Below are 26,316 nucleotides of genomic sequence, written 5' to 3'. Positions count from 1 at the left end.
CTTTTTATATACTTTAATATCTACCAATGTAGAATCTAGCAGAAAACTACTGTCACCAAATTCTAAAGTGTGTGGGCTACAGATGTCACTTTTAGCAATTTTTCTGAGAAAAGAGGAACCATCTCATTATATAGAGCTCTTCTAAGTTATAGTAGACCACTTGTTTACAATGGCTAGGCTGCCACACAGTGGTACAGGATATACACTTTGGTGGTGGTGGTCTTCTCAACTGTTCTGATGATCTTGAGTTCAGTGAGTAACCTCTGCTGTGCTCCTTACATCTTTTCATATGTTCTGCAATGAACTCAACTTGGATGACCTAGGGTAAAATAGTGATCTTTCTTGTTTCATGTGCTGAATTGTTGAGAAAGAATTTTGTTTTCTAGGTTACAGGGGTAGACAGGAGAAACACTGTAGAACCAGACCTTAGTTCCTGTAATGTCCAAGTTTTCAGATCTTGAAAGCCTCAGAGACAGGCTTAAACTACTCAAGTGGCAAAGACTATTGGACTTGGTGCCCCAGCTATTACCACTGAATTTTACTGTTATTTTGAATCTGTATCGTTTTGGCTCAAAGCATCAAGCCACTTCCTGTAAAACAAAGGTGTGGGAAGTGAAGTGCTGTTTAAAACTCCTCAAAGGAATAACCAATTAATATTGACATTAGTGAAATGTGAGCTGTCATCTGATAAACTGCACGCTAAATGTGAGTTAAGAGAAAAGCAACACTTTATTTTGGTGTATTACTTTGGCACTATGTTAAAACATTTTGTTAAATGCAGCGTAATTTGTATGTCATAGTGATAGGAAGTGTACGTTAAATAGCTGATAAACATAAACGTTTGCGTTTAACAAAATGTATGGTTTTACGCTCACCTTCTTGTCTGCAGTTCAGTTATGCTAGCAGTTGTGAGGTCTAGTGTTACAGATGTGCTTCCTTCAGACCCTAATTGTTTTTCCCTGATTCTGTGAATGATTTTATGAACGCCATCTTAGGGCTTCTATGAATCTGGTATTTCTATGACTATAAGTTTGGCATAAATTATGTATTTAAAATAGTTGATTGTGAGAGAGGATAATTATAGAGAATTTACAAGTTCACTGATTGCTTTATGTAATCAGCCCTGATCTTGTTTAGTCTGGTCAAAGAATAAGTAATAATTACAAACTAGATAGCAGTATTGATAAAGATGAGATCCTGGAAAAGCTGTTACAATTTTCCAAGCATCACAAACAAAATAGATTTATCTGACAGTATATTTGATATGAATAACTAGTGGGATGGTGGAACAAAACGCAGGCTAAGCTAGCGAGTCCTTTGCTTAATTACTAACACAAGGCTATAGACTGAGGGTTTGGAACATGGGAACATATTGTCTTGTTAAATGGATCTGTAAAATAATTCCTTTTTTAAACCCAGAGGTGCTGTATATTTCTGCAACTCTCTGCACACAACTATCATATTTTAAATAATGTCGAGGTAGGGTGCCATTACAGGAACATTCATATTACTTTTATTTCTCCTTATCAAAATACATATGTCTGGGACTGATTTTTGTTGTGTTTGTTTTTGTTGTAAAGGATTCAAAACGAGGATTTGGGATTGCAGTTTCTGGCGGCAGAGATAACCCTCTTTTTGAAAATGGTGAAACATCAATAGTCATTTCGGATGTTCTCCCAGGTGGTCCAGCAGATGGGTTACTTCAGTAAGCAATTTCTTTGGTTTATAGCAGTGACCCCTCCACAACACCACTATCAGTCATCCTGTTCCATAATTACCTGGATTTGGGAATAAAGTAATGTCCACAAATTATGTAAGATACTAGATAAATTGATGATAAAGTAATACCAAGCAATTCGGGCACATTGAGACAAAATACGTTCTGAAGAAAACTGAATGCAAAGCCATTCCTCCAGCAAACCAATGAATATAGATCTAACCTTCAGAGTGGAGAGGGGTTTAAAAGCCTGCAATCCTTTCTAAGGTTGAGTGAGCATACAGAGATGGGAGCTCTTGAGGTAGTGTTACAATATTTGATACCATCTTTGAACTGCGAAGAGAACTATTTTAGCTCTCACATAAAGCACAGATGAGACTGATACTGGAATAAAGCATGCTGTTCTGGCATACTCATGCAGTAAAAGGAGTTGGAAAGGTATGAAAAGATGCACAAAAATCATTCATGAATTGGAGAAGGTGCCTTACAAAGAAAGGCTTAAAGAATGTAACCTTAATTAAAAAGACGATTGTGATGTGACGATTACAATGAAAAGAAAATAATGGGTACTAAATAGTTCTTTTATTTAGCATAAAACAGTACAGTAACCAGTAATTGGTTAAGCTAATGGTCTGACTGTAAGGTTAGTAACTGAGTAGTCACCAGATTAAATTTAATACAAGGAGTGGTAGATTTTTTTATTATCTTCTTTTTTTCATCTTCGTCATTTCATGTGCTGAAATGCCTTTCTGGAAGAAAATGTTTTTTTCAGTTAGTGATTCATTATGGGGCTGTCCCCTGGGGGTGACTGAGTTAACTCTTAATGGTCTATTTGACATGCAGGAGGTCTGAATTGCCCAGTTAGTAATCTCTTTTGGCCTGTGTTTTAGGGTGTGGAGGACTTTTTGTGGGTTATAGTGTTGTTGTTCCTTCCCTCTCCTCCCTTCTCCTTCTCCAGTCACCTTTCTGTAGAGTAGATGTTACCTGAATACCAGTCTTTTAGAAAAGTGTACTGGAGTGATACTTGTTGTGATTTGTCTGAACAATGCTATGGCTGCAGCAGTTTGAAGCTTTCTTGAAATTCTTATGTTGATATGAAAAAAAAACCCAAACCCCTAGCACTAGGTGTGAAAGACAAGGAGTTCTGAAAGAACAAAAAAAAAAAAAAAGTCTTAATGGTCATCACAGTACTTCTAAAAACAAATTTTCTTTGACATTCTGGCAAGGTACTTCAGATGGGCATAGTACATGTACAAAGATATACACTGCTTCCCAAAGTCTAGCTTCTAAACATACTGAAAGCTTCTTCTAGTATTCAAGTGCTTGTATAACAAACATAGTTTTAAAACAAAACTCCCTGTTAAAGTAAACGGAATCTAAAGGTTCCCATGGAAAAAAAAACAGATTGTTCCAGTTTTCATGAAGACTCAAATACTTTTCCTTCTTTTTTTTTTTTTTTTCTTATTCTCTTGTTTTTTGCCTCGTTCATGTTCCAGAGAAAATGACCGGGTGGTCATAGTTAATGGGACCCCAATGGAAAACGTTCCACATTCTTTTGCAGTTCAGCAGCTTAGGAAGAGTGGAAAAGTTGCCACCATTGTAAGTAAATTACGTATGTGTCCAATTTACATTGGTATGTACCTGTGTAAGGTTTTAGTTTTCTTCTATGAAGTGTACTGTAAGTGCATAAAGCAAAGCAAGCCTTTGCCCAATACACTGTAGGCAGTAAATAAACCAAAGCAAAGACATAGCTTCTACAAGTGAAACAAGTGGAAATTAAACAGTATCACAAAGTTATTCTGTCGAAAAATATATATCCTCAATCCTCAATTTTAGTGAGTAATGAGTGGTAGTTAGAAAAAACAAGTGTTATGTGAGGCAAGGGATGTCCTGCATAACAGACCTTGTCCAACAATTTGCTGTCCAGATTGGCTTTCATGAGTTGAGAGGCAGCTACAGCTCCCTCTTATTGGGGCTTGTCACATTTTTTAGAAGTCATCTAGAAAAAGAAAATAAGTATTTATTACTGATACTTTTACAGAGGTAAAAGTATGTGGTTGCTGATCTGATTTTTTTTTTTTTTAAATTCTTCTATTTTTTATCCACCCAGTTAGTAAGTATTTCTTATGCACATCTATATAATCTAATTTACTGGTTGTTCTGTAGGTAGAACATTGTTTGCACCCTCCCGTCTACCCCTGTTTGAAGTGTGAAGAATATTCATCTGTTGAATTTCACATTCTGACCATAAGAGGGTTTTTTTGGTTGGTTGTTTTGTATTGCACTGAACAGGTTGTGAAAAGACCAAGGAAAGTGCAGGCTGCTGCGTTGAAGAGATGCCCCTCTGTTGATTACGAGGACAGAGCTTTAGATGTAATGGATGACCATGCAGAATTTGATGGCAGAAGTGCTCGAAGTGGCTACAGTGACAGAAGTTGGCACAGTGGTAACGGAGGGCGCAGCCAAAGCTGGGGAAACAGCCTGGATCAGAGCTACCGAGATGAACAAGGCAGAGAGCATAACCGAAGCAGAGACCACGACAGGGAATGCAGCTACAGCCGTGATCGAAGTCGTGGTAGGAGCATTGACAGGAGCTTGGATCGAGACTATAGAAGAGATCGGAGCAGGGGAAGGAGCATTGACAGGGATGGTGGCTATGAACGGGACTACAGAGGAGACTACAGCCCACCCAGCTGTAGTCACGGATCTCAACCTGATCCTAGATACCGGAGGAAAATGAGGAGTCGAAGTCGGGACAGGCTTCGTTCCCGAAGTCCTTCTCCTGAAATACACCGTCAGTATGAGTACCTAGGACCGCAGGATCAGAATGGACCAATCAGCGTTCTCTTAACTAAAGGCAGACACAATGAAGGTACAGGAGGGGAAGAGGGGAACTGTGTTGTAATACAACATGTTACTTTTGTCAGGGAGGGAAGGGAGCTGAATATTCTCTGCTTTTGTTGAGTTTTCAAACTGATTGCTTAGGTTGTTCTTTTATTTTCTGTGGCTGGTTTGGGGTGCTTTTTCCCCCAGCACCTTTAACTTTACCTTTGAACAAAGAACTGTTCACCCACATCATTTCAGTCCTTTCAAGCCACTGTGCCCTTTCGTTTTGCGTTATCTCTGCCCTGTTCTTCTGGTTTTGGTGGGAAACATGGATCTGATCATGATTCAGATTACAGTTGGCACATGTATAAAAGGGTCAGCTACAATGGGTGAAGAGTAGGCTCTGCCTTCAATAGTGCACTTCTGCCCTTCAGTATAACTAAATTAGTTCCAAGGATTGTTGAGTTGTTTGGTTCTCATACTTCAGGATGTACTTAAAGAATACTGAAATAGCAACAGCTGAAAAAGCCTTTCCTTGCTGAGTATTAGTGTATATAAATGAATGCTGAAAGCCTAATCTTTCATTTGATGTGAAATACTCCTGTGCTATAAAGTGTATCTGAGATTAGGTTGTACGTCTTTTGGAGGTTTTCTTGGGTTTTGTTTCTGTTGGGGTTTTTTGGGGGTGGGGAGAGTTGGTTATTGGTTTTGGCTTTGTTGGGGGTTTTTTGGCAGGAGGGAGTGTCTTGGTTTGTGGAAGTTTTGTGGATGATTTTCTCATTTTTCAAAGCTGTATGAGTTGTAAGAATGTTTTGCTCACATAATCTTTGCACGCAAGAGCTAACTTTTTTTTTTCATGGACTCTGGCAAGGATCCCTTTCCCTCCTTCCTCTTCTTTCCCTGCGTATAATGTTTCTACTTTCAAAGATAATGCAGATAGGTATACAAATAAGGAGAAACTTGAGGTGTCTTTGTGAAGTTTTATATGTAGGTATTAATTCCATAATAATTTCTGCCATTCATATGGATACCTTAAGATCATCAAGTTCCAACCCCCCTGCCGTGGGCAGGGACACCTTGCGTTAAATCATATCACCCGAGGCCTCGTCCAGCCTGGTCTTGAACACTGCCAGGGATGGAGCATTCACAGCCTCCTTGGGCAACCTATTCCAGTGCCTCACCACCCTAACAGGAAAGAATTTCCTTCTTATATCCAATCTAAACTTCCCCTGTTTAAGTTTTAACCCATTACCCCTTGTCCTATCACTACAGTCTCTAATGAAGAGTCCCTCCCCAGCATCCCTATTCTATGATTCTCTGATACTCTGAAGAATCACTCAAGTGTGATTTTTATTTTTCATTTTATTTTAAGCAGATAAGTGTTTCTTTCCTTGTCTGTTGTTCTAGGATGTATGCGCTTTAAGACTGTTGCCTTTATTTTTAAATAGTAAATATACTGATCCAGGTAACTTGATCAAAGAGAATAAAGGGGGCATGGATTTCCCTTTGCTTGAAACAACTGAAAACACTTACTGGGCTACAGATAGGACAAGTCAGCATGCAACAAATCGCTGGTTTAAAATAACAACAAACCACTCTTCCGTTAGCACTTTTTGACCCTCTTCCCTCTCTATACCATGCAAAACATGATACAGAGACAGAATATAGTCCAGCATGTTAATAAGCACCTCCAGAGCAAAGGCATTGTATTGCTGTTGAAGGTACAGACTAATCACCTGTGGTTGGTTTCAGACTGCTGTTTGTTCTCACTATAATGACAGCCCTGAGAAGGAAGAGTTAGCCTAGGGTTAAGTGGGTTTGCTAGGTTTGCATTTTTTTTATTTTCTCATGGTGTAGTGAGGTGTGCTGCATATACACGGTAGTCGTAAAAAAATGCGCCCTCAACTCATCTTTTAAAATACAGTGGATTATTTCCCTGATTCCAGAATACGGTCTCCGACTTGGAAGTCAGATCTTCATAAAAGAAATGACCTGTACTGGCTTAGCAACCAAAGATGGCAACCTTCATGAAGGGGATATCATTCTCAAGGTCTGTTCTGGTTTTTACTACTAGCTGTTTAGCAGGCACTTGTTATAGTATGGTTACTTTGGAGTAAGTCATGTTATAGTTAAGTTCACTGCTAAACTTGAGCACAGTATGGACTTGTTTGTTTACTTGTTCATGTTATTGTTGCCTTTTTATGTGCAGATCAATGGTACAGTGACAGAGAACATGTCTTTAGCTGATGCCCGAAAATTGATTGAAAAGTCACGGGGAAAGCTCCAGCTGGTTGTCCTCAGGGACAGAAAGCAGACACTGCTCAACATTCCTTCACTGAACGACAGTGACTCAGAAATGGATGGTGAGGTCTGATGTGGATAAAAAGTTCTGAACTATGCAGAGTGGAACTAGGTTCTTAATAAATGTAACTAAACACAAAGAAACCTAAGTAATGGTCCATTAAGCATTAAGCTCACTTCCTTTAGGTGAAAGAAAAATTTTGTAGTAATCACGTGATTGTATTTTGGGCAGGGGCATATAGAAGCAGCGTTGTTGGCCTAGCAAAGTCAGTCTTCCGTCTCTGAATAACAAGTCAGTTGCTTTAATAAAAGAGTTCAGTTTTAAAAACAAATGGATTGACTGCTCTCTTCTTCTGGGGCATTAGCATTCATGACAGTGTTCAACAAGAGGGGAAAAATTTCCAGAATAAGAGGAAATTAAGTCCCTCTGGACAACTGCTTTCTATTCCAGTGTCTGTTCTGCACAAATGATCTCTCATGGTGTGTGAGCAATATTTCTCAATATAATCTTGCTTTGGAAAGGGCTCAGGATTTTGGGGAGAGCATGTTATGTTATTTATTGCAGGATATTTGCATCAGAATACTGGGTGCAACTTTTGAAAGTTTTACTGTGAAGACAGATACAGTTCAGGTCTAAGGACTACTCTTGTTTCTTTTGTTGCTGAAAAGCAATGATGGGACGACTCTTAACGTGAACATGGTCTTCTGCTTGGGAACCTATATGTGACGCCAAATAAAAAGCTACTAACACTAGTTAATGAGTTTGTGGTGTGTTCAAGGTAGTTTTGTGATGTGTGTTTCCTAAAGCTTGTGTGAAACCTTCCTGAAACATTTTCAGGGTGATGGGCGAGTGGAAGCACTACGGCTTATCACTTTCAGAATGCTAGTCAAATCCAGCTTGTAATGAGAGTAGGTTTAGAGGTTCAGTTTATCTTAAATGTGAAAGCTTTGTAAATAATGGGGGATCAGATGCGTGTGCAGATAATTTAAACAAATCCTGCATTTCTTCATTTGCTGTTCTCTTCACAGACATTTCTGAAGTAGAGTCTAACAGGTCATTCTCCCCTCAAGATGACGGATTACATCATTCTGATCTAGATTCACATTCATCCAATGAAAAGCTGAAAGAGAAAACAAAGTAAGAAGTGACTTCTATTTTTTTTGTAGTCCACTGTTCTAATGCTTGTCAAAGAAATTATTAAAATACATGGCATTCTTATACAATTTTACTACACTTTTTTCTTTTTCTTTCTTTTAGTGCAAAAGATGATCCATCCAGTAGGATGTCCAGGATGGGAGCAATGCCTACACCATTCAAGTCGAGTAGTGACATTGCTACTCCTACTGTTACAGCTGTAGACATAAAAAAAGAAATGAAGTACCAAGATGACCCTGCAGGTCAGAATCTGAAGCTTTTGGTTGTTTTTTCCCCCTGCCCACAGAATGTCTACTCCCCCAGTCATGTTAACATATCTAGTATACTCTTCCTGTTAACCCTGTCCTTACACACAGAGACAAGGTCTGTCTTTGCTTAGTGGTGCAGGGAGAGAAGAAACACCTGAGATTGTTTGAAGGCAGTTGTTTATCAGAATTACCACCTCAAAAAGCAAGTAGTTCACTAGAGCATCTACTAGCCTATTGCTGTAAGCAAACAAATGAAGCTATACCTGAAGTCTTATCTGACTTACTTGAAAGAGTTGTGTATCCCTCCCTTGAACTTTGCTCTTTTTCAGGAATTAAAAAAGGGAAGTAAATCGGTTCTAGTCAGAGATGCTGGAAGTTGAAATCTGGCCTGGAGGGGTTTGGTTGCTATCAGATAGTTAAAAATTGCTGCCACTTGCAACTTCTTTTAATAGCTCAGTAATTTCTGTTGGCTTTTTTACATCCAGCATCTCAACCAAAAGTTACAAGAACGATTCTTAAACCCAGCCCTGAAGATGAAGCAATATATGGGTAAGGCAGCACTTGCTGTGTTCTTTTGCACTGAGTGTTTTTTCCAGTGACATCTACCTGGTTGTTGGTTGCATGCATTTGGTTTTGAAGTTCTGTCTTTTTGCCTAATTGGAATGATACTCCTTTTATAGCTTAATGCCAAGAAGAGATGACGTGGTTTCTCACCAACCAAATTTGAGTTAAACTGAGGTTTAGAAGTACCTGTCTGGAAGTATAGACTTGCCTTCTACCCAGAAGTTACAGAACTATGCTTCTGGGCTTGCATGGGAGCATACACAATGGTATATTTTTATTCTGTTCTTTTTGGCAGTACTTGGAGCACAGTATTTGGAGTACTGCAAACTGAAGTATGGGAAATTTTGATACCAAGAAGGCGGCTTTTATTATGAGGTCGTTAACCACTGGAACATCTTTCCCTTGTAGGTTGTGTTATATCCAGTGCCAGAAATACTCAAAAACATAACTGGCCAAGGCCCTGATCAACCGGTTTTGAGCAGAGGGCCGTTCTAACCTGTGCATTTCTATGGAAATGTATTTTACACCTCTTCTGTTATTTTATGTGTACACAAAAGACAAACCTTCCTTTCTCCACAGTACAAAAATACAAAGAGAATGTCGTCTATTTGATTTGTAAACTAGCTTTTGGCAAGACAAAGCCAAACATAAGTGTGTTTTTATACAACGTGGAAGCTTCTATGCAGAAATCCTTTTCTTCAAATGCAAGCCTGTTGCAGTTCTGGTCTCTGCTTAGATGTGAACCAAATGCTGCTTCCAAAATTTACTCGTGTGGGTTTTTTTTTCTGATAGAATCTAGTACTGGTGATTCTTTAATAATTAGCTACTTAATGTTTCAAACTGTATTACTAGTAAATCAATTTCCATGTTTTCCTTTGAGAGTTTCTGAATAAAGAAGGGAGAGGAGCACTGAGATTAGAAAGAGAAACCTAGAGATAAGGTTTTGAGGATATTCTGTAGCTTGGAGTATTTTCTTAAATGGATTCTCTTCTCAGATCTTCTCTGGGTTGGACCCTGCATATGTTGTCATTGATGTGCAAATTAATGAAGTGATTATTTTGATGAAGGGGAATTTATAATACAGGCTTAGGGTATTACTGAGAAAGGCTGACAGATAAGTACTGTCCTCTGTGTTGGAAGGTCACTCAGACATACAGCTTTTCTGATAGCAAAAAAGCTGAACCTAGTTCAGCAGCCACCTCCCACTGCAATGTGAAAGGACTGATTGTTAATACACTAATACAGTGTACTTGGAAATATTTATTACAAGAGAAATTGAAGACTTCCGTCTAACAGACATGTTCAACTGCAAATAAAATAGGTATACATTTAATTCATATGACAGTTCTTAAGCATACAGAGGAAAGAACAATGATTATTTACAACTCGAGTGTTTTCACAAAAAAAAAAACAGCCTCCGAGAGAGGATCTAATACATAGGGGACTATTCTGGGACTTCAAGAACAGGGAGTTGTTCTGCTCTGTCCAGTCTGTGTATAACAATTAGATCCTCTTCCTAGTTCAGTTTTCACTCTGAAAAATGCAAATCCTCTGCTTCCTTCCTTCAGTGTTTACCTGGGTAAATATAGCCTAAGGAGTGAAAGAAAGGGACCAAGAATATTATTAATACGATTTTGTTGAATGGGTTGCAGTTATTTTTCTCAACAACCTATTATTGTCATTTGCCTAACATCTGGCCTTACTTCCTTTTCCTGTCTGTAAATCTTGTAGTCCTAATACAAAAATGGTGAGATTCAAGAAAGGGGACAGTGTTGGTCTACGACTGGCTGGTGGAAATGATGTAGGGATATTTATTGCTGGAATTCAAGAAGGCACCTCAGCTGATCAGGAGGGACTGCAGGAAGGAGATCAGATTCTTAAGGTATGAGTGGAAGTATGTGTCCCTGGAATGCAAATCACCTTTGTGTGTTTTGTTTTCTTCTTAGTGGAAATATGGAAGAAATTATGATCTTGGGAAGTCATGTGATTGCTTTTGAAGTGTATATGTGTGATGGAGAAATGAGTTTTTGAGGGAGATTGCATGCCAAGCTTTAGTTTGTTTAAAAGATTCTGTGAAAGGGGTAGAGCGGGAAAAACACTAATCAAGAAAAACGTCCAAAGATAGGAGAATAAATTTTCTGTACAATGCTTCTTCCTAGTGTTGGATGAGGGGAAAAAACAAGGCCAGGATATTTTTCTTCTTTCGTCCTCCTCCAGTTTCCTTGGGTAACAGTGATTTATTTTCCCAGTTTCTGAATTATATCATCTATGTCATTTTGTCCTCTTACATTCTTCTTTTTTGCTGAAAATTAAAATAGGAAACTAATGTAATTTTTTTTCTGCCTCTTTTCTCTTGTGATAGCCTTGATTTTTCAATGTCTTTTGAAGCCTGTTAAAGAAACAATCTAGCCGTATACATCCCAGACCTTGTTACTTCAGAAAAATTGCTGTTAATTGCTGTAATAAAATATTTCTTATGGCAATGGGCATCGATATTGCTTTAAAAAATAAAGCATAATAATGGAAAAGAGTATTTAAGATTTTTTTTTTTTTGACACGAAACAAAAATCTGTGGTTACTCCTTTTATTGTTGATCTTTCAGGTGTTGATATTTAATTTGTTGGTTTTTGTACTTAGGTAAACACTCAAGACTTCAGAGGCATTGCTCGGGAAGATGCTGTTTTGTATCTCTTAGAAATTCCCAAAGGTGAAACAGTAACAATTTTGGCTCAAAGTAAATATGAAGGTAGGTGCTTTGAACAAAATGTCTGTATATCTGTGAAGCTGTTTTGTCAGTGAACCACAAATAATCTCTGTTGTGATTATTCCTGATAGCATTTTAGTCATCCTCCTTTTCAGTCCTTTAGAAGATAGCTGTATTCCATACCATGAGGGTCATACAGGTGTGCGTGCGTAATGTGTTTTTCAGAGCACTTCTCCATCTCTCATTATTAGCAGATAGCATCTATGCTTAATCCTGAAGCATGGCAATTTACTGCTTGTTCCTTCTGCTTTTCTGTCTGTACCAGCTGGCCTAAGATCTTATGATGTTAGCGTTCCTTTTCTGGCAGTCATAAAGGATTCAGTCAGACAGCAGCAAATGGACAGGTTTATGGATGAACAGTTAAGGAGCAAGCAAAGCCTCTTGCTTTCCTGTTGGAGACACAACCTGCTGTAATATTGAAGCTGCCTTTTGCTTTGGGAAGGTGCAAGTACCTTTAAGGACTGTATGTGTTCAAATATAGAACACTCTGGATAAAGTGTGTGTAAGGGCAATGGATGTGAAGGCTGGTTTCGGGGGGGTTTTTTGAGTGTGTGTGTGGGAAGACTTCAGAACTGTTCTCTAGAATGACAGCTTTATACCTTTTCATATTTGAAAGAGTAAATAAATGGGAATTCCTGTTTTAGTCTACAGAGACATTATGGCTTGTGGCAGAGGAGATTCATTCTTCATCAGGACTCACTTTGAGTGTGAAAAAGAGTCACCACAGAGCTTAGCATTCACCAGAGGCGAGATCTTTAGAGTAGTTGATACACTGTATGATGGCAAACTGGGAAACTGGCTGGCTGTAAGAATTGGAAGTGATCTGGAAAAGGGCATTATTCCAAATAAGAGCAGGTAAGGTGGCATCCTGTCTTCCTACCCATTGTTAGAAGTAAGATTATTTTTCTTCCCGGCGTATATTTCTTCCTTACTGGGCCTGTAAAACTGTACATGATTATACAACTTCATGGCATTAGGTGAAGTGAGGATGAGAGAAGACGGCATTACCTACACCTAGTAGATCAGGTATTTGCAACACAGACCTAGAGCTCCTGTCTCAGCAATCAGTGAAGGACCAGCTGCTTCAGTTCATCTTCTAGAAAATGGGTGCAGGGCCCCTTTTTTGCCTTTCCCCCACTTTTCTTCTCACATCACACCCTTCCCTCCTCCCCACCCCCCTTTTCCAAACAAATCTAATAATATGAAACAAAAAAAACCTATACCTTAGGAAGCTCATGACTGTGTGTGCAGGAATACTCTGATTAATCTTTTTTTTTTAAAGGAACTTCAGTGCTTGAATTTCTTTTGCATATCCTTATGAAAAATGTTTCAAAAATTTATTCCAAGGTTAACATTTCTTGGTAGCTGTAGTGAACTACTCGGTGAACCACAGCAATATTGTTTGCTTAAATAGCTTTCCTAGTCAAAATTCATGTGAGGGAAAAGCAAGTGTTCAAATGTGCACAGTGCATAAAAGTATTAATTCATCAACAAAAAAAATCACCGTATTTTTAGACTATAGCTTTTCCATTCCTGAGGATGGTTGTAACTTTAAGATGGAGGGGAAAAATGCTCACAATTGCATTGTACTGAAGTTCCTGAAATATGCTGCTTATGCAACTCCCCTGCCTCTTTCTCAGTCAGTACATTCTGTCCTCTGTTAATTGATGCCACAAAACTTGCCTTTGTTTGTATGCTGTAGTAACTTGACTTACAAGGCCTAATTGAGAATAAAAGAGTGACAGTAATTTCCTAGGCCTTCAGTTCTGACTTGCACTTTCACCACCACCTCTTTGCAGTTGCATTCTTTTATTTATGCTTGAGAGTTACCAGTTTAAGGGAACTCATTCCTGCTCAGCAGTCTTGTAGCTGTGGCAAGTCAGAGCATTTTTCTGACACTTTGTTCCAAGGCAAAAGAACCTGGACTTCTCCATTCTTTCCTCCACTCATGGCTATCTGGAAAATTACCTGTTGCAAATTCAAAGTATGTTGTTCTTCAGTGAAAGCACTTTTGCCCTTTTTGAGTAGTTCTGTAGAAATGAATGCTGTGCTTTCTCTGTCAGAGCTGAGCAGATGGCCAGTGTTCAAAATGCCCAAAAGGATGGCTCAAGCGATAGGGCAGACTTCTGGAGAACACGTGGTCAGCGATCTGGAGGGAAGAAGAATCTGAGGAAAAGTCGTGAAGATCTGACAGCTGTTGTATCTGTGAGCACAAAATTCCCAGCTTACGAGCGAGTTCAGTTGCGTGAGGGTAAGTGGCAGTGCTGTAAACCAGCTGCCTATTTATTGCTGGCTGGTTTCATGTGCAAATATTTGGTTAGCTGAGTAAGTGATTTTGAACAACTTGGGTTCAGTGTTAAATCTGAGCAACTTGAGGTAAAAATTAGTAAAGAAAAAAAATGAGCAGGATTTTCTTGTTTCCTCAGCTTCCCTTTGGCTAGCTCTGAAAGTACAATCCATATGGCCACGATGATTCACAATCTTTAGCTTGCTCATAAATAGCAGGGTAGTACACATTACCTTGAGGCCAAACAAAGGCCAAGTATTCTCAGGAGATTGTCCAAGTGTAATTAAGGTTAACGTGGTCCATTATCTGTAACTCTAAACTAGGTCTATTGCTAGTGATGTTGAGCAAGTCAAGATAATTTTCAGGATATTCACACAGGATAGTATTGTGAAACTAAATAAATAATATAAAGTATCTTAAAGGTGCTCCCAGATGTCAAGATGCAGACTCAGCAGTAGAATGGCAATCCCCCATTAACTTATGAAGACTGTCTCTGTGCTTGTTTTGACAAAAGCATAACAGAATTTTGCATTTCTTTGCTTCTTCAAGCTGCCCTACAGCTGATTTAGCATTTGTATCTTTATTCAAACAAAGCCTTCTGGTCACAGTTCATGCTATTTTGCTGGATGGAAACATTACTGAAAATCTGCATGTTTTCAGAAGGCAGAATCCTCTCAATGCAACTTCATTAGGAAGAATAAGGAAGCTGTTAAATTAAAACAATCTCTTTTTCTTAGCTGATAAAAATACTTTTCTGTATGAGGTATGCTATTGCACAAACTTTTGAAAGGATTTTTTAAATGTATTTTTAAATAACTTCCACTTACTCATAACCTTGTGTAGTAATTGAGGGTTTCACCTCTGCCACTTTGTTTTTGGTATAAAACCAGGCTTATCTGACTTCGCTTTTCTGCAAATATTTTTCTTTCAGCTGGTTTTAAGAGACCTGTGGTAGTATTTGGCCCTATTGCAGATGTTGCTATGGAGAAGTTGTCGAATGATTTGCCTCACCTGTACCAGACAGCAAGTAAGTTGTCCTCCCAGCTTTCTTACCATCCTTAACTGAGGGAAGGGATAACTTAATAATCGCAGCTGCCTGGCCACTCTAGATAAGTTAAAATGTTCTTCTTTGCAGAGACAGAGCCCAGAGATGCAGGTTCAGAGAAGTCAACTGGGGTGGTGCGCTTGAACACTGTGATGCAAATCATTGAGCAGGTGGAGTATTTCCCTGTAAAAATTGCTTATGATCAAAGGCATGTCATTTGATTTGTTTGCTCTTAAAACTTGGAGAGTCCTCACATCTTCACTGCATCTGTTTTGGAGTTGTTCAGAAACAAGTTTTATACTTTTGTTACCTATCCTCCAAATGGGAGGGTGAACTCACTATTAGAAATTAAATTCTCCTGTCTTAAGTCCATTCTAAATTCGAACAGTTGGGCACCTGTGTTTTACTGCATGCTTTCTGAATTTGACGTGGAGGCTTTACTGTCATGCAGTGCTCTTGCTCTGCTGTGAACAGACACTTAATGGTTTAGGTTGCCTCAGAGTTACTGAACTACTATTAAACTGAACAGGAAGTGACTATGGTAAGTAAGTGGCATCCACCGAGACTGCACTGGCTCTTTTTATAATACTGTTTAAAGATCGGGTAAATAGATAGTAATCCAGAAGCCTAAAAGCTTGGGCAAAAAGAACATACTACACAGCTTGCCCTGAGCCCAATAAAACCAATGCCAGAGGAGTTAGAACGTCACAGAGAAGTCTGTTCAGAGTTCAGGCCCCACTGAACACATATTTGAAATCCCCGTTTGTCTTTGCACTAGAAATATCTGAGAAGGAAATATTAAATGTGGAAAAAAAAAAAGTGAGATTTGCTTCAGCTAGTAAGTATAGATAAAAGCTTACAGTTAGCAGACAGAATTATTGTAGTAGTGGAATGCGTGGTAGGGGGAGGTAGAGAGAAAAGCAAGGAACTTTCACTACCTATTGAAAAAAAAAGGTGGAATAAGTGCACTTAACACGAGAATTAGTTAATGTAAGAACGTGGACATCAGGCAAAAGCTGTTCAGAAAAATGGAGCTGAAAGAAAAAGGCTGCTTGCTGTGGCTTATGAATGTTATATAACTGTGGGGGAAGATCCCACCAAGTTCTGTTCTTATTTGGACAAAAATATCTTGTTTTTCCTGAGATACTATGTTCCAGCTACCTCCTGTTGTTCTCCGCAAGCAGCACACTGACAGACCTTTCTTGTTAACAGGATAAACATGCTCTGTTGGATGTAACTCCTAAAGCAGTGGACCTGCTAAATTATACCCAGTGGTTTCCAATTGTAATCTTCTTTAACCCAGATAGTAAGCAAGGTGTGAAAACCATGAGACAAAGGCTGTGTCCCACATCTAACAAGAGCTCAAGAAAACTTTATGAGCAAGCAAACAAACTGAAGAAAACTTGTTCCCACCTCTTTACAGGTAAGGAAGAATGTGTGTCTGACTTGCTTACCCAGAGAGTAGTGGATGTGACTGTGTAAGTCTTGAGATACCCACTTACTACTCTGTATATTATGTAGGCTGGAACTAAAAGGATGTGAAGGTATGGTCATAAACAGTGCCTTGCTTGACTTTTTCCTAAATTCCTTATTCTGCCAGATTCTAATACAAAAGAAATTGTGAATCAGCATACTGTCGTCAAATGATAAGTGACTTAAATAAGCTTGGAAAATGGACAAACAATAGAAATACCACGCTTTTGTCAATGATCTAAATTAAATGTCTGTTCTCACTTAACATTCTCAAATAACTAGAACAAAAAGTCTTAAACAGCAAAGACTGGATAAAGGATCACATTGCATATGCTGTGTATATATACTTTTTCCTTCCAATTCTTGCAGCCACCATCAATCTGAATTCAGCCAATGATAGCTGGTATGGTAGTCTGAAAGATACAATTCAGCAACAACAAGGAGAAGCAGTATGGGTATCAGAAGGAAAGGTAAGCAGTCAGTCCATACTGTACGAAGCTGTACAGATGTCTCAAGACATTATTTCCCAGTAAAATTTCTATAAAATTTTGTTTGCCGATGTCGGATAGGTTAGACATATAGTTTGCTGATGTCTTTCTTGGTAATAAAAGATTACTTATTATTGTTCTTACTGTTAACCTTTGGAGCTTTCATCACTAGTGCTGTGGCTAGAGAAGAATAGTTAGGAAGGATAAACTTTTACAGAACTTCCCTTTCTGATTCTGCATTAGAGTTTCCTTCACTTTTGCAAAGTTGTGATTAAGGAGTTGTTTGGCATGATACTAAGACCTAACTAGGGTCTAATTCTTATATTTTAAATCTTAATTCTTACTGTTTTGTAGCTGGACAGTATGGAAGATGATACAGATGATCGTATGTCTTACCTTACTGCAATGGGTGCTGATTATTTGAGTTGTGACAGTCGCCTGATCAGTGACCTGGAAGATACAGATGGAGAAGGAGGTGCATACACTGATAATGAGCTTGAGGAGCCTTCGGATGAACCAAGGATTTCATCTGTAAACCGGTTCTCTGAACCTGTACATCATGAGGAGGTGAGATGATTGGATTTTCAACAGGAATGTACTTTGGACTTTCTGAAAGCCCTATATATATGGCTTAAAAGTGAGCTTTTTAAACTGCAGCTTTATCTTACCTCTGCTAGTGTTTACAGCTGCATTGTGTAGAGTAAAATGGCAATAGCTCTGCTTTTCTGCCTAACTCTGTAGGTTTCCTGATGATGTCTCATCACCTTGAATTTTGCAACTATACCTGCAGTGATTTTGGTCAGGTTGCTGACAGTCATTTGACTCCTGGTTACTGTTCCCAAAATAGTAAACTTGAGTGAGGGGTAAAAATGATTGAATTAGTGGGTACTGCAGTGATTTTTATCTCCTTTTTTTCTTTCACAGAGTTTAAAACAAATTAATCCAGAACCAAGGGCGCAGTTGAGAAAAGCTGGTAGCAGGGAGATCCTTAGAGAACCAAGTCCACCTCCAGCATTCAAACCAGAACCACCTAAGGTAAAGTTGTAGAAACAAATCTCAATACAAAGCTGTTCTTCCCAGAGAACTCTCCAGGTGAGACATCAGGAAGCGCAACAGTAATGATTAGAGTCTAGAAAACATTGTAAGTGCAGAGTGTTGCAGGATAAGTCAGACAGAAAACTTAAAAGGGTAACAGTTCTTTTCAAATATATGTGGTCTCTATATGCAATAAGAAAGTCTGTTAACAAATTCAAAGGCACCTTTTTAATTCAGCAAGACCACATGTAGGCTGATCATCAGGAAAAGCGTATCTGATGGCCATTATTGTGAAGCACAAAATCAGAATCTACCACCTCTGAAATCAGTTTCCACTGCTGGAAACTCATGGTAACTGTTTATGCCAACCTTGCTCAGGAATAGTATGGGGGAAATTGACACCAAATTCTATTTCAGCAATTCCTGATTTACCCTGAACCCAAAGTTCTTTCTTCATGAGGATGGGTCTCTTTCATACTGCATGTATTCAAAATATATTGAAGTACACCTTGACAACAGAGACTGAGCAGAGTAGGACATGTGTGAGTTAAAAAAGATGGAACAGAAAACAGGTTTGGGTCCTGTGCACTTCTCCTCATAGTGATATTCTACATTAGGTAGTACTGACAGATCATTTGGGAGGGCAGTTTTCTCTGTGCTGGGCCCTAGCACATGTTGTAGTTGTGTTAATCCTTAACAAATGGGGCAAACATGTCTAAATGTGCTGGTCTTCTGTAGGTTGATGTGTAGTATATGAGTGTAAGCCCAAAATGTTGCAGCAGCTCAAATAACTTGCAAGTGTTTCTTTGGATGAAGATTGACACTATGAAATGCATAGACAAATTATTAATTTCAGATAAAAGCCTTCATTTGAAATGAGAGTTATGAAGTTGCTGATGTAAACTTTGCTTATTTTATACTTACAGGGAAAGTTACAAAACAAAGAGGATCTATATGACTTCCCCAAGAACTATGACTCCAGGTCAAGTAATGTTGCTGTCGGCAGTGAGAATTCATCTGTATCACCTAAAGCAGCACCACCACCTGTTTCTGTGAAACCTGACATTGGGCATCCCGTCCTGAGAAGCTTTCAGCCCGCAGTCCCGCCTGCAGAGGAGGAGGCAAAGTTGGAAGAGGAAGGAAGTGAACAAGAAAATACTCCAAAATCCGTATTGAGGAAAGTAAAAATATTTGAGGAGATGGATCATAAGGCAAGGAAGCAAAGAATGAAAGATCTACAAGAGGCCCAGAATGCCAGGGTATGAAGAGATGCATTCTCCCCCTGCTGTGCTTTCCACCATATAGAGCAGCCTGCATCCTGAAAATGCAAATCATGCCTGTTGCGTTGTGCTGCTTCTGGAAAGCAAAGTTTGGGAAACCACACATTCAGACATACTGTTGTGTGGATTGGATGTAAAAAGAGGACATATTTTAAGGCTTCCTATTGTAACTATAGAAAGCTGACTTCTAATAATCCTGTTGCTTTTGGCAGTTCATTCTTTTCACATGCACTTCGAATTACAACTCCAGCAAAGGATCATATAATCGTAGGAATATGAATAACATTAGTTACCAATTTGTGCTTTAATTGTTTCAGATCTAGCTGTGGCCTGCTAGGTCTACCGTCTAGGATCCCTAATAGTTAGACTTAAAAAGAACATTTATTTTTCTCATACTTTCTTTTCAAGCTTGAGATAGCCGAGAAGCACCCAGATATTTATGCTGTCCCTATCAAAACCCAGAAGTCAGAACAGAACTGGCCTCAGCCTATGAGGTAAGGTGTACCCAGTTTAAAGCATTTTGTCTTGATTGTTTACCAGAAGGAGGAAGACTGATCTTGCCAATTTTCAGTCATACAAATAATCCTGCTTGGTATATTGCTTTGTTGTTGTGCCTCAAAGATTATTGTAAGGTGGGTCAAAATTTCAGTGAACTTGTTTTTCAGAGTATTTTTGAGTCACCTGTTCTTTTCTGAACTATATGCAGAGCCAGTTTTTTTCCTAGATCAGTATTACTCAGCTTTTCTGCATTCACATGCTCTGATGTCTGCTCTTTCTGTGTTGAAAACTTGATGAATGTTAGTCTATCCTAACAAAAATTGCTGGTTTAATTACTTAATAACACTTAAATGTTTATTCAGTTACAGATGTATTGTGTGGGTATGAAAAGTGAGGATGAAACTTGTCTGAGGTCACCCATCAAGTCTCAGCATAGTAGTAGTCTTTCGTTAAAATTCAGTGACCTCTGGACTGCTTGACCATTGTGTCATCTTACCCTACACACTCTATATTTCCGACTTGAGCAGTCACCTGTGCAAAAGCTAATACACTGTATGATGTCTTCTTTGACTTTGTTTTTATCGTCTCTTAGTAACAGCCAGTAGATGATGATGTCATAATATATAATCTAAAATGCAAAAATTAAGTGATTATTTTCAGATTTTCTTGGTGGGTTCAGAAAAGCATACTTTTTTTAATAGCTTCAGAAGCTTTTCAGAAGTAAAGTAATCTTTAACCACATACACAGAATGTTTGCTTACCTACAGAAATCAGTGTTATTGCCGTTCTGTGGGAATGTTAATGACTGATTCAAGAGAGTATTTAAGTATTGGGATAATGTGGAAGGAGGATAATGTCTTGGTGTTGTATACCAGGGATTGCAAAAATCATGGCTTTTGAAACTGAGAAAATACCTTTCCCTGGCAGATTTTATTTCTATATATCTGCTTAGTGTTACATTAAATGGGTAGCACCACAGTGTACAAAACCCAAATGTGTTGATTATTTCTGCCACTTTCAAGGATAAGAGCCCTACTGAGTGTCTCAAGTGAGGAGAGAAGGATGCCAATTTAAGAAATGTCAGATGAGAAGACTTTGAGACAGGAAACTGGGGATGCAAAAGAAGCAGCAGGCATAGAAAGAATCTGGTGCAAAAGTAATTGAGGAAAACGTCAGTTGAAGTAGCAGCAGTGGCTGAAAACCTCTATGCTCAGGGAATAAAGTTCTGTAAAGCACTTTGTGGGGGTGTGTGTGTGGTGGTATTTAGTAATACTACATTTGCCGTTCCTCCAGATAGATTGAGTAGATCAAATCTGAACATGAGATTCCTGATGGAAATAAAATGTCTCTTCAAATAGGCTTATCATGACCATGCAATGACCAATTATGACCAACCATAAACATGGTCTGGAAGGGGTTTCTAGGTTCTTGTGCATGGCCGTAAAGCCATTGTTAAGCATAATTATTTTTTCAGACTAGAAGTAAAGAGTCTCTCTCTCTCTCTCCCCCTCCCTGTCTTGCTATGTTAGCTCCAGACCTCCAGAACCTCAGAAACCTCCTATTAGACCTTACCTAGAGAACCGTGGCAGTTACGGCAGTGATGCAGAGGAGGAGGAGGAGTACCGTCGGCAGCTATCAGACCACTCTAAGAAGGGCTATTACGGACAGCCATCCAGATATCGGGACACAGAATTGTAGGCTTGCTAGTATGTGCATGTATAATGCTCTTTTGAGGTTTCTTTCTTCACAGCCAAAGTGGAGCAGTAGTTAGTCTTGAAAAGCTGTATTTTTATTGGGGGTGGTGTTGGAGGGTACACTACTCACACATATCTATACACTGGAACTGAAAGAGTTCATATTTGGGGATATTAATTATTTTGTTAGCATATAACAGAAGAAATCTCTTACTGCCTGAATGCTGTTGCCTGTTTTATAAGGACCAAATCCTGAAAGTTTGTGTTAATTTTTAGTGTTTTCATACTTTAACATAAACCCCTTTTTCCCTTTTTGCTGCCTTTTTCGACTGTTGTGTTATTGAAGTATGATCTCAGCAATACACTTCTTCATGCAATAGAACTAAATTTAAAAGTTTAACCAACAGTAAGTGCCTTTAACAAGAAGCGTTTTAAACTGTTTTGACATCTGATACTTGGTGCAAAGCCATAACACACTAAAAGGGGATTGACTGTTTTACCTGTCTTTTTTAATCAGTTTCATGGTAACAGTTCCCTTGCATGTTATTTTTCTAAGTTCATAGATGCATATGCAATATTTCATAAATACTGACTATACATCATAAAGGTGCAATTGACTGATTGTTGGAAAAGACCAGGCTGTACTTGAACAGAGATAATGATGTAGAAATTCAATCATGTATTAAAATTTATACAGCCTGCAAATAATAAAGGATATATTCTAGAAAAAATACTATGTATCTTATTTTTCTTTTGAACAGTATTAGTCTTCTGGTCTCTGACTTTCATGAGTATACTTAGAGCTGTACACTGTTCAGTTCAGAGTCTCATCTCCTGCTGTTCAAGTAGTGGGAAATGTCACTGTTGATGCTGCTTCCCAATGTTCTGAACGTGGTTTTAAAATTTGTTGTGATTTAAAAGAAAACTCATGCAGCTTCTGGGAACCTGTGGGGTCAGGAGGTTGGGAGCTAGGCAGCCATGAGGCCTGGTGGCCGCACAGAGGCACCTGGCAGGCACAAGAGGTGTGGTGTTGTGCTGGTGGAATCACCCAAGGGACAGCATGCAGGGATTGTAGTGGTAGGACAAGTAATGGGTTCAAACTTAAAACAGAGGGTACTCTTTACTGTGAGGTTGGTGAGGCACTGCAACAGTTTGCCCAGAGCAGGGGTAAATGCTCCATTCCTGGCAGTGTTCATGACCAAGTTGTACAGGGCTTTGGGAAACATGGTCTAGAGTGAGGTGTCCATTCCCATGCTCACTGGGGGGAGGGGGTTGGAAACAGGCCCTTTCCAACCCTAACTGTTCTATGGTTCTATGATTCTATGCCTTGGCACAAGAGACACGGCCCCTCCGGCCTGTGGACCCAGGTGTAAGGTGCAAGGCAGCAGCACCCGGCAGAGGCCCAACAAGGCTCAGGAGCTCGCATGCTCTGGCTCCTGCAACAGCTGCCAGGGGAGCGGGTTCTGCCCCTCGGGTCAGGCCTGTGATGGCTGGAGCTGGGCTGCACCAGGACAACTGCAGCGTCTCTCCCATTCTGCCTTGTGCCCTGTTATGATGTCACAGCCATAACCTCATTCCTTGTCTCCCGGGCCTGGTGTGAGGTCAGTTCCACGGCTGCCTGCCTGGAAGCAGCTCGCGCTGTCCTGTGGCACTGTGTGGCTGTGGCAGGAGCACTTCTGCCAGGGACTGGCTTCAGCTTTTGCCTGTGCGGCTGTGCCTCGGACAGGCAGTTGTCTTGGGGCTGAGGAGCTTGCTTTCTCCCCAACATGCGGCAGAGAAAGGCTCCCTCAAAATCGCAAGAGGCACCAAGATCCCCGTTGAAGAGGAGAGCTGCCCGCAACATGGAGGCTAGGTGTGTTAATGGAGGATTTGTTCCTCCTGGGGGCCTCTGCTTGGTGTGAGCACTGGGAGAACCTAATGCAGGGCGGGTGGGGGACAGGGTTGAAAAGCTGACAAGGGCTCTATGCAGAGCAGGAGCCGTGGAGTTTGGGGAAGTCGCTGACAGGCCCCATGAGGCCCCAGGTCCAATTCCAGCGCTGCTGCTGCCAGTGCCAGCCCGGGGTCCTGGTGAGGGTACTCGGGGATATCCCTGCTGGTCTTCTGCACAAGCTGTCTTAGAGTGCCTCCTGCAGGCACTGCGCAACTCTGCCTGGGCAGCCTCTAGCAGGGCCGTGGGACAGCTGAGTCCTCTCCTCTCCCCCTGGGCCTCTGCTGCAGAGAGCAGCCCAGGGGACTTTTGGGTGCTGCAGGGGTCTTGGGAAGAGGTGAAGGGATTTGGAGGAGCCTGTGCCTTCTTCCTAATCGGCACAGGGCCCCTGGAACGTCCACCCAAGGCCAGGCTGATGCAGAAAGGCCCGGTGGGCCGAGGATGACAGAGTGGAAATAGCTGTGACACCTTGCTGCTGCACCACCTGGCCCCCATCATGGCGGGCCCATCTCCTGGGAGCCTTCCCCAGCCCTGTCTTCTGGTCAGGGCTTCTGTGCTGGCAGCTCCCACCTGCCTCAGATTACATGGCATGGAGACAGAGCTGAACAGGGCTCTCTCTCTCTTTCTGCCCCACAGGGTCACCTGTTCTCAGGCGGTCCAGGCTGTGACCCAGCAGTGGCCTGCATGCTGCAGGGACAGCTCACAAGAAAAGAAGAGTAAGTTCAACTCTGCTATCCCCTGCAAAGTCCTCTGGACTCCTCCAGAGCTGGAGGAGATGATGCTGGCATGACTGCAGTAGACTGGGGACTGCAGGCTGCCCGGCTCTGGAGATGCATCTGCCCAACAAGTTTTTGCTGGGAGCTTGAATCCAAAGGGGACTGTGAACGCTCACAGGCTGTTAGCACCTGACCACAGACAGGGTGGAGAGCTTTCTCAGGAAGGATGCCCAAGATCCTCCCATTCCCTCCTGCCTCTCCCTGGTGTTAACTGCGCCAAAGAGGGTGAGGTCAAGAGGCCACCTGTCACCCCATCTTTGGGGCTGCACCCAACAGCCTTGCAGAGCCGGCATCATCCTGCTCCAAGGACAGCCTTGCACCAGCTTAGCTGTGCAATTGCAGCAGCGCTGGCTACTGTTTCCATATCTGTGTGGGATCCTGCAGAGGCCATGGGGTACACCCGTACGGTGGGAGCCCAGAGGCTGAAGCCTCCTGCTGCCCTCCTTCCCTGGACACGCTGTCTGTGTTGTGCCTGCAAGGGGTGCTGCCTGGCCCTCACTCCTTTGCTCCCAGAGTGTCCACAGCTGCCCCCTCCCCAGAGCAAAACTCTGGCCCTGCCCTGGCCACTGCTCTGGGGAGGGAGCGCCCTGCCCTGGGACCACTGCCCAGCTCCTGCAGTGTCTGTTGCTCATCCCAGTGGGTGTCCTCAAGCAGGCTCCTCAGGCTTTTGTCTGGTTACTTGCCAGGCGTCGTCTTGATCGTTTCTGGCCATCTGGTGCTGGCTCTGCTGTGCCTCCAGCGATGCCTTAGTACCTGCACCTGCACTCTGTGAGTACAGGACAGCACATGTCCACTGTGGACTTGGGAGGGAGTGCGGTGGGCTGGGGGAGGCTGGCAGTACTGCGGACCAGGAGAGTGCAGCTCCTGCTGGTGGCTGCCAGGGCTGGGTCAGCTGCTTGGAAAGTAGTGAAAGCAAAACCCCTCAGCAGCCCCACTTGCTGCACGTGTCAGTGGTGGAAAGCTTGGCCACCAGGGAGGTAGGTGCCTCGGGCACGGAAGAGTGCTCAGCATCCGGGCCAAGTCTGTGCAGACGAAGGTTGTGCCACGGCTTTGCAAGTGAAAACACCCCTGTACAGGGCTCTGTCCCCGTCGCTGAGCACTGGTAACACCAGGATTCCTTCCGTTTCAGGAAAGAGATCACTCAGACGAAGAGCGGGTGCTTGATGATCCTGTGCCTGATCTTCTTAGCCAGTGTTGGTGAGCATTGACCACCTGCTGCTTGTGGTAGCACAGACACACTGGGTGCAAATTTCAGATGAGGGAGAGGTGCAGGAACCAGTGTGGCAGCCTCCAGCCTCCCCCTTCTGCAGCTCAGGGACCTCCCTACATGCGGATCCCAGCCAGCCCAAAGACAACTGCAGATGCGCACAGCGAGAAGGCGAAGCGAGTAGGACCCTTTTGAACAGAGGTCCCTCCTTTTGTACAGCTTTTCTCTGCAGACAGGCTGTGCACAGGGTGCCCCAGAATGACTTGCCTAGTCTGCAAACCCATGCATAGAGGCAGTACGTACTTCCAGCCTAGCTGCATGATCAGGACGTGTGTGTGGGAGAGGCAGATGGGCAGAGCTAGCTGGAGAGGACAGCCTGCAAAGCTGTGAATGGGGGCCAGAGAACATCTTTCTCTCTCAAGGAAATAAAGAGCCTGGTTGCTCCTGTAGCCCTACTCTTAGAGGTGTGCTGGAGGAGCCAGCGACAGTGACAGCTTAGGGCCAGAGCTGGGCATGGCTTGGGAGGCAGAGCCAGCTGAGGTGAGGCTCCTCAGCAGTGCTGATCAGGGGGAGGGACAGAGAGATGGCTGTCTCGCAGCCGATGGAGCCCCATGTTGGTGCTCACCTCACCCAAGAGCGAACCTCTCAGCGAACATCTTTCTACCCTGGTGTGGGAGGAGACAGCAGAAGTACGGGGATCACTAGAAACAATAGTAAATTCTCTCTCTTGCTGAACTGCAGCTGGTGCCTACTTTGGGACCTTTCTGCCAATATGGATGGTGCTGGCACAGGAGACGTCACAGGTCAGTGACTGTTGTGGGTCCCGCAGAGGAATGCTGCAGACAGTGGGTGGGTAAAGTCGCCAAACCCTCTGTCTCCAGGCTGTGAGCCAGAGAAACAGCAGCAGCTTCTGCTACACCTTTCTAGAGCTGCTGGCTCAGGAGGGCCCCTGCAGCTCTGGGACTCAAGCAGAGAGCCTTTCCCTTTCAGGTCATGCCAGACAAGCCTGCGAATGACCTGATGTCTGTGT

General features: G+C 41.7%; 1 protein-coding gene and 1 long non-coding RNA gene across 5 annotated transcripts in view; one reads left to right on the top strand and one right to left on the bottom strand.

Moving 5' to 3' along the window:
- The window catches only part of TJP2 (tight junction protein 2), a 62,975-nt gene extending 40,868 nt beyond the window's left edge, over positions 1-22,107 (top strand). For all 4 annotated transcript variants that reach the window (XM_062624073.1, XM_062624071.1, XM_062624072.1 and 1 more), the window contains 21 exons: positions 1,581-1,705; positions 3,214-3,316; positions 4,010-4,589; positions 6,490-6,593; positions 6,753-6,906; positions 7,874-7,982; positions 8,103-8,242; positions 8,734-8,797; positions 10,544-10,694; positions 11,450-11,558; positions 12,221-12,431; positions 13,640-13,827; positions 14,795-14,890; positions 14,999-15,078; positions 16,121-16,331; positions 16,751-16,851; positions 17,224-17,436; positions 17,794-17,904; positions 18,831-19,163; positions 19,593-19,678; positions 21,212-22,107. In XM_062624073.1, the coding sequence (XP_062480057.1) occupies positions 1,581-1,705; positions 3,214-3,316; positions 4,010-4,589; positions 6,490-6,593; positions 6,753-6,906; positions 7,874-7,982; positions 8,103-8,242; positions 8,734-8,797; positions 10,544-10,694; positions 11,450-11,558; positions 12,221-12,431; positions 13,640-13,827; positions 14,795-14,890; positions 14,999-15,078; positions 16,121-16,331; positions 16,751-16,851; positions 17,224-17,436; positions 17,794-17,904; positions 18,831-19,163; positions 19,593-19,678; positions 21,212-21,380 (3,438 nt within the window). In that variant the 3' untranslated portion in view covers positions 21,381-22,107. The remainder of the gene's footprint in view (positions 1-1,580; positions 1,706-3,213; positions 3,317-4,009; positions 4,590-6,489; positions 6,594-6,752; positions 6,907-7,873; positions 7,983-8,102; positions 8,243-8,733; positions 8,798-10,543; positions 10,695-11,449; positions 11,559-12,220; positions 12,432-13,639; positions 13,828-14,794; positions 14,891-14,998; positions 15,079-16,120; positions 16,332-16,750; positions 16,852-17,223; positions 17,437-17,793; positions 17,905-18,830; positions 19,164-19,592; positions 19,679-21,211) is intronic.
- Positions 10,923-13,666, bottom strand: LOC134166431 (uncharacterized). The gene is made up of 2 exons (XR_009965875.1): positions 13,545-13,666; positions 10,923-11,114 (listed from the first exon to the last, which is right to left on the bottom strand). It is a non-coding gene; the product is annotated as an uncharacterized LOC134166431 (long non-coding RNA).
- Positions 22,108-26,316: the final 4,209 nt, after the last annotated feature.

The sequence above is a fragment of the Pezoporus occidentalis genome, unplaced genomic scaffold, assembly GCF_034315485.1.
Source record: "Pezoporus occidentalis ecotype Australia unplaced genomic scaffold, CSIRO_AGI_Poc_V1 ctg260, whole genome shotgun sequence".
Classification (NCBI taxonomy): domain Eukaryota; kingdom Metazoa; phylum Chordata; class Aves; order Psittaciformes; family Psittacidae; genus Pezoporus; species Pezoporus occidentalis.
The sequence above is the reverse complement of the archived record's forward strand: the minus strand, read 5'-3'. Positions and strand labels throughout refer to the sequence as shown.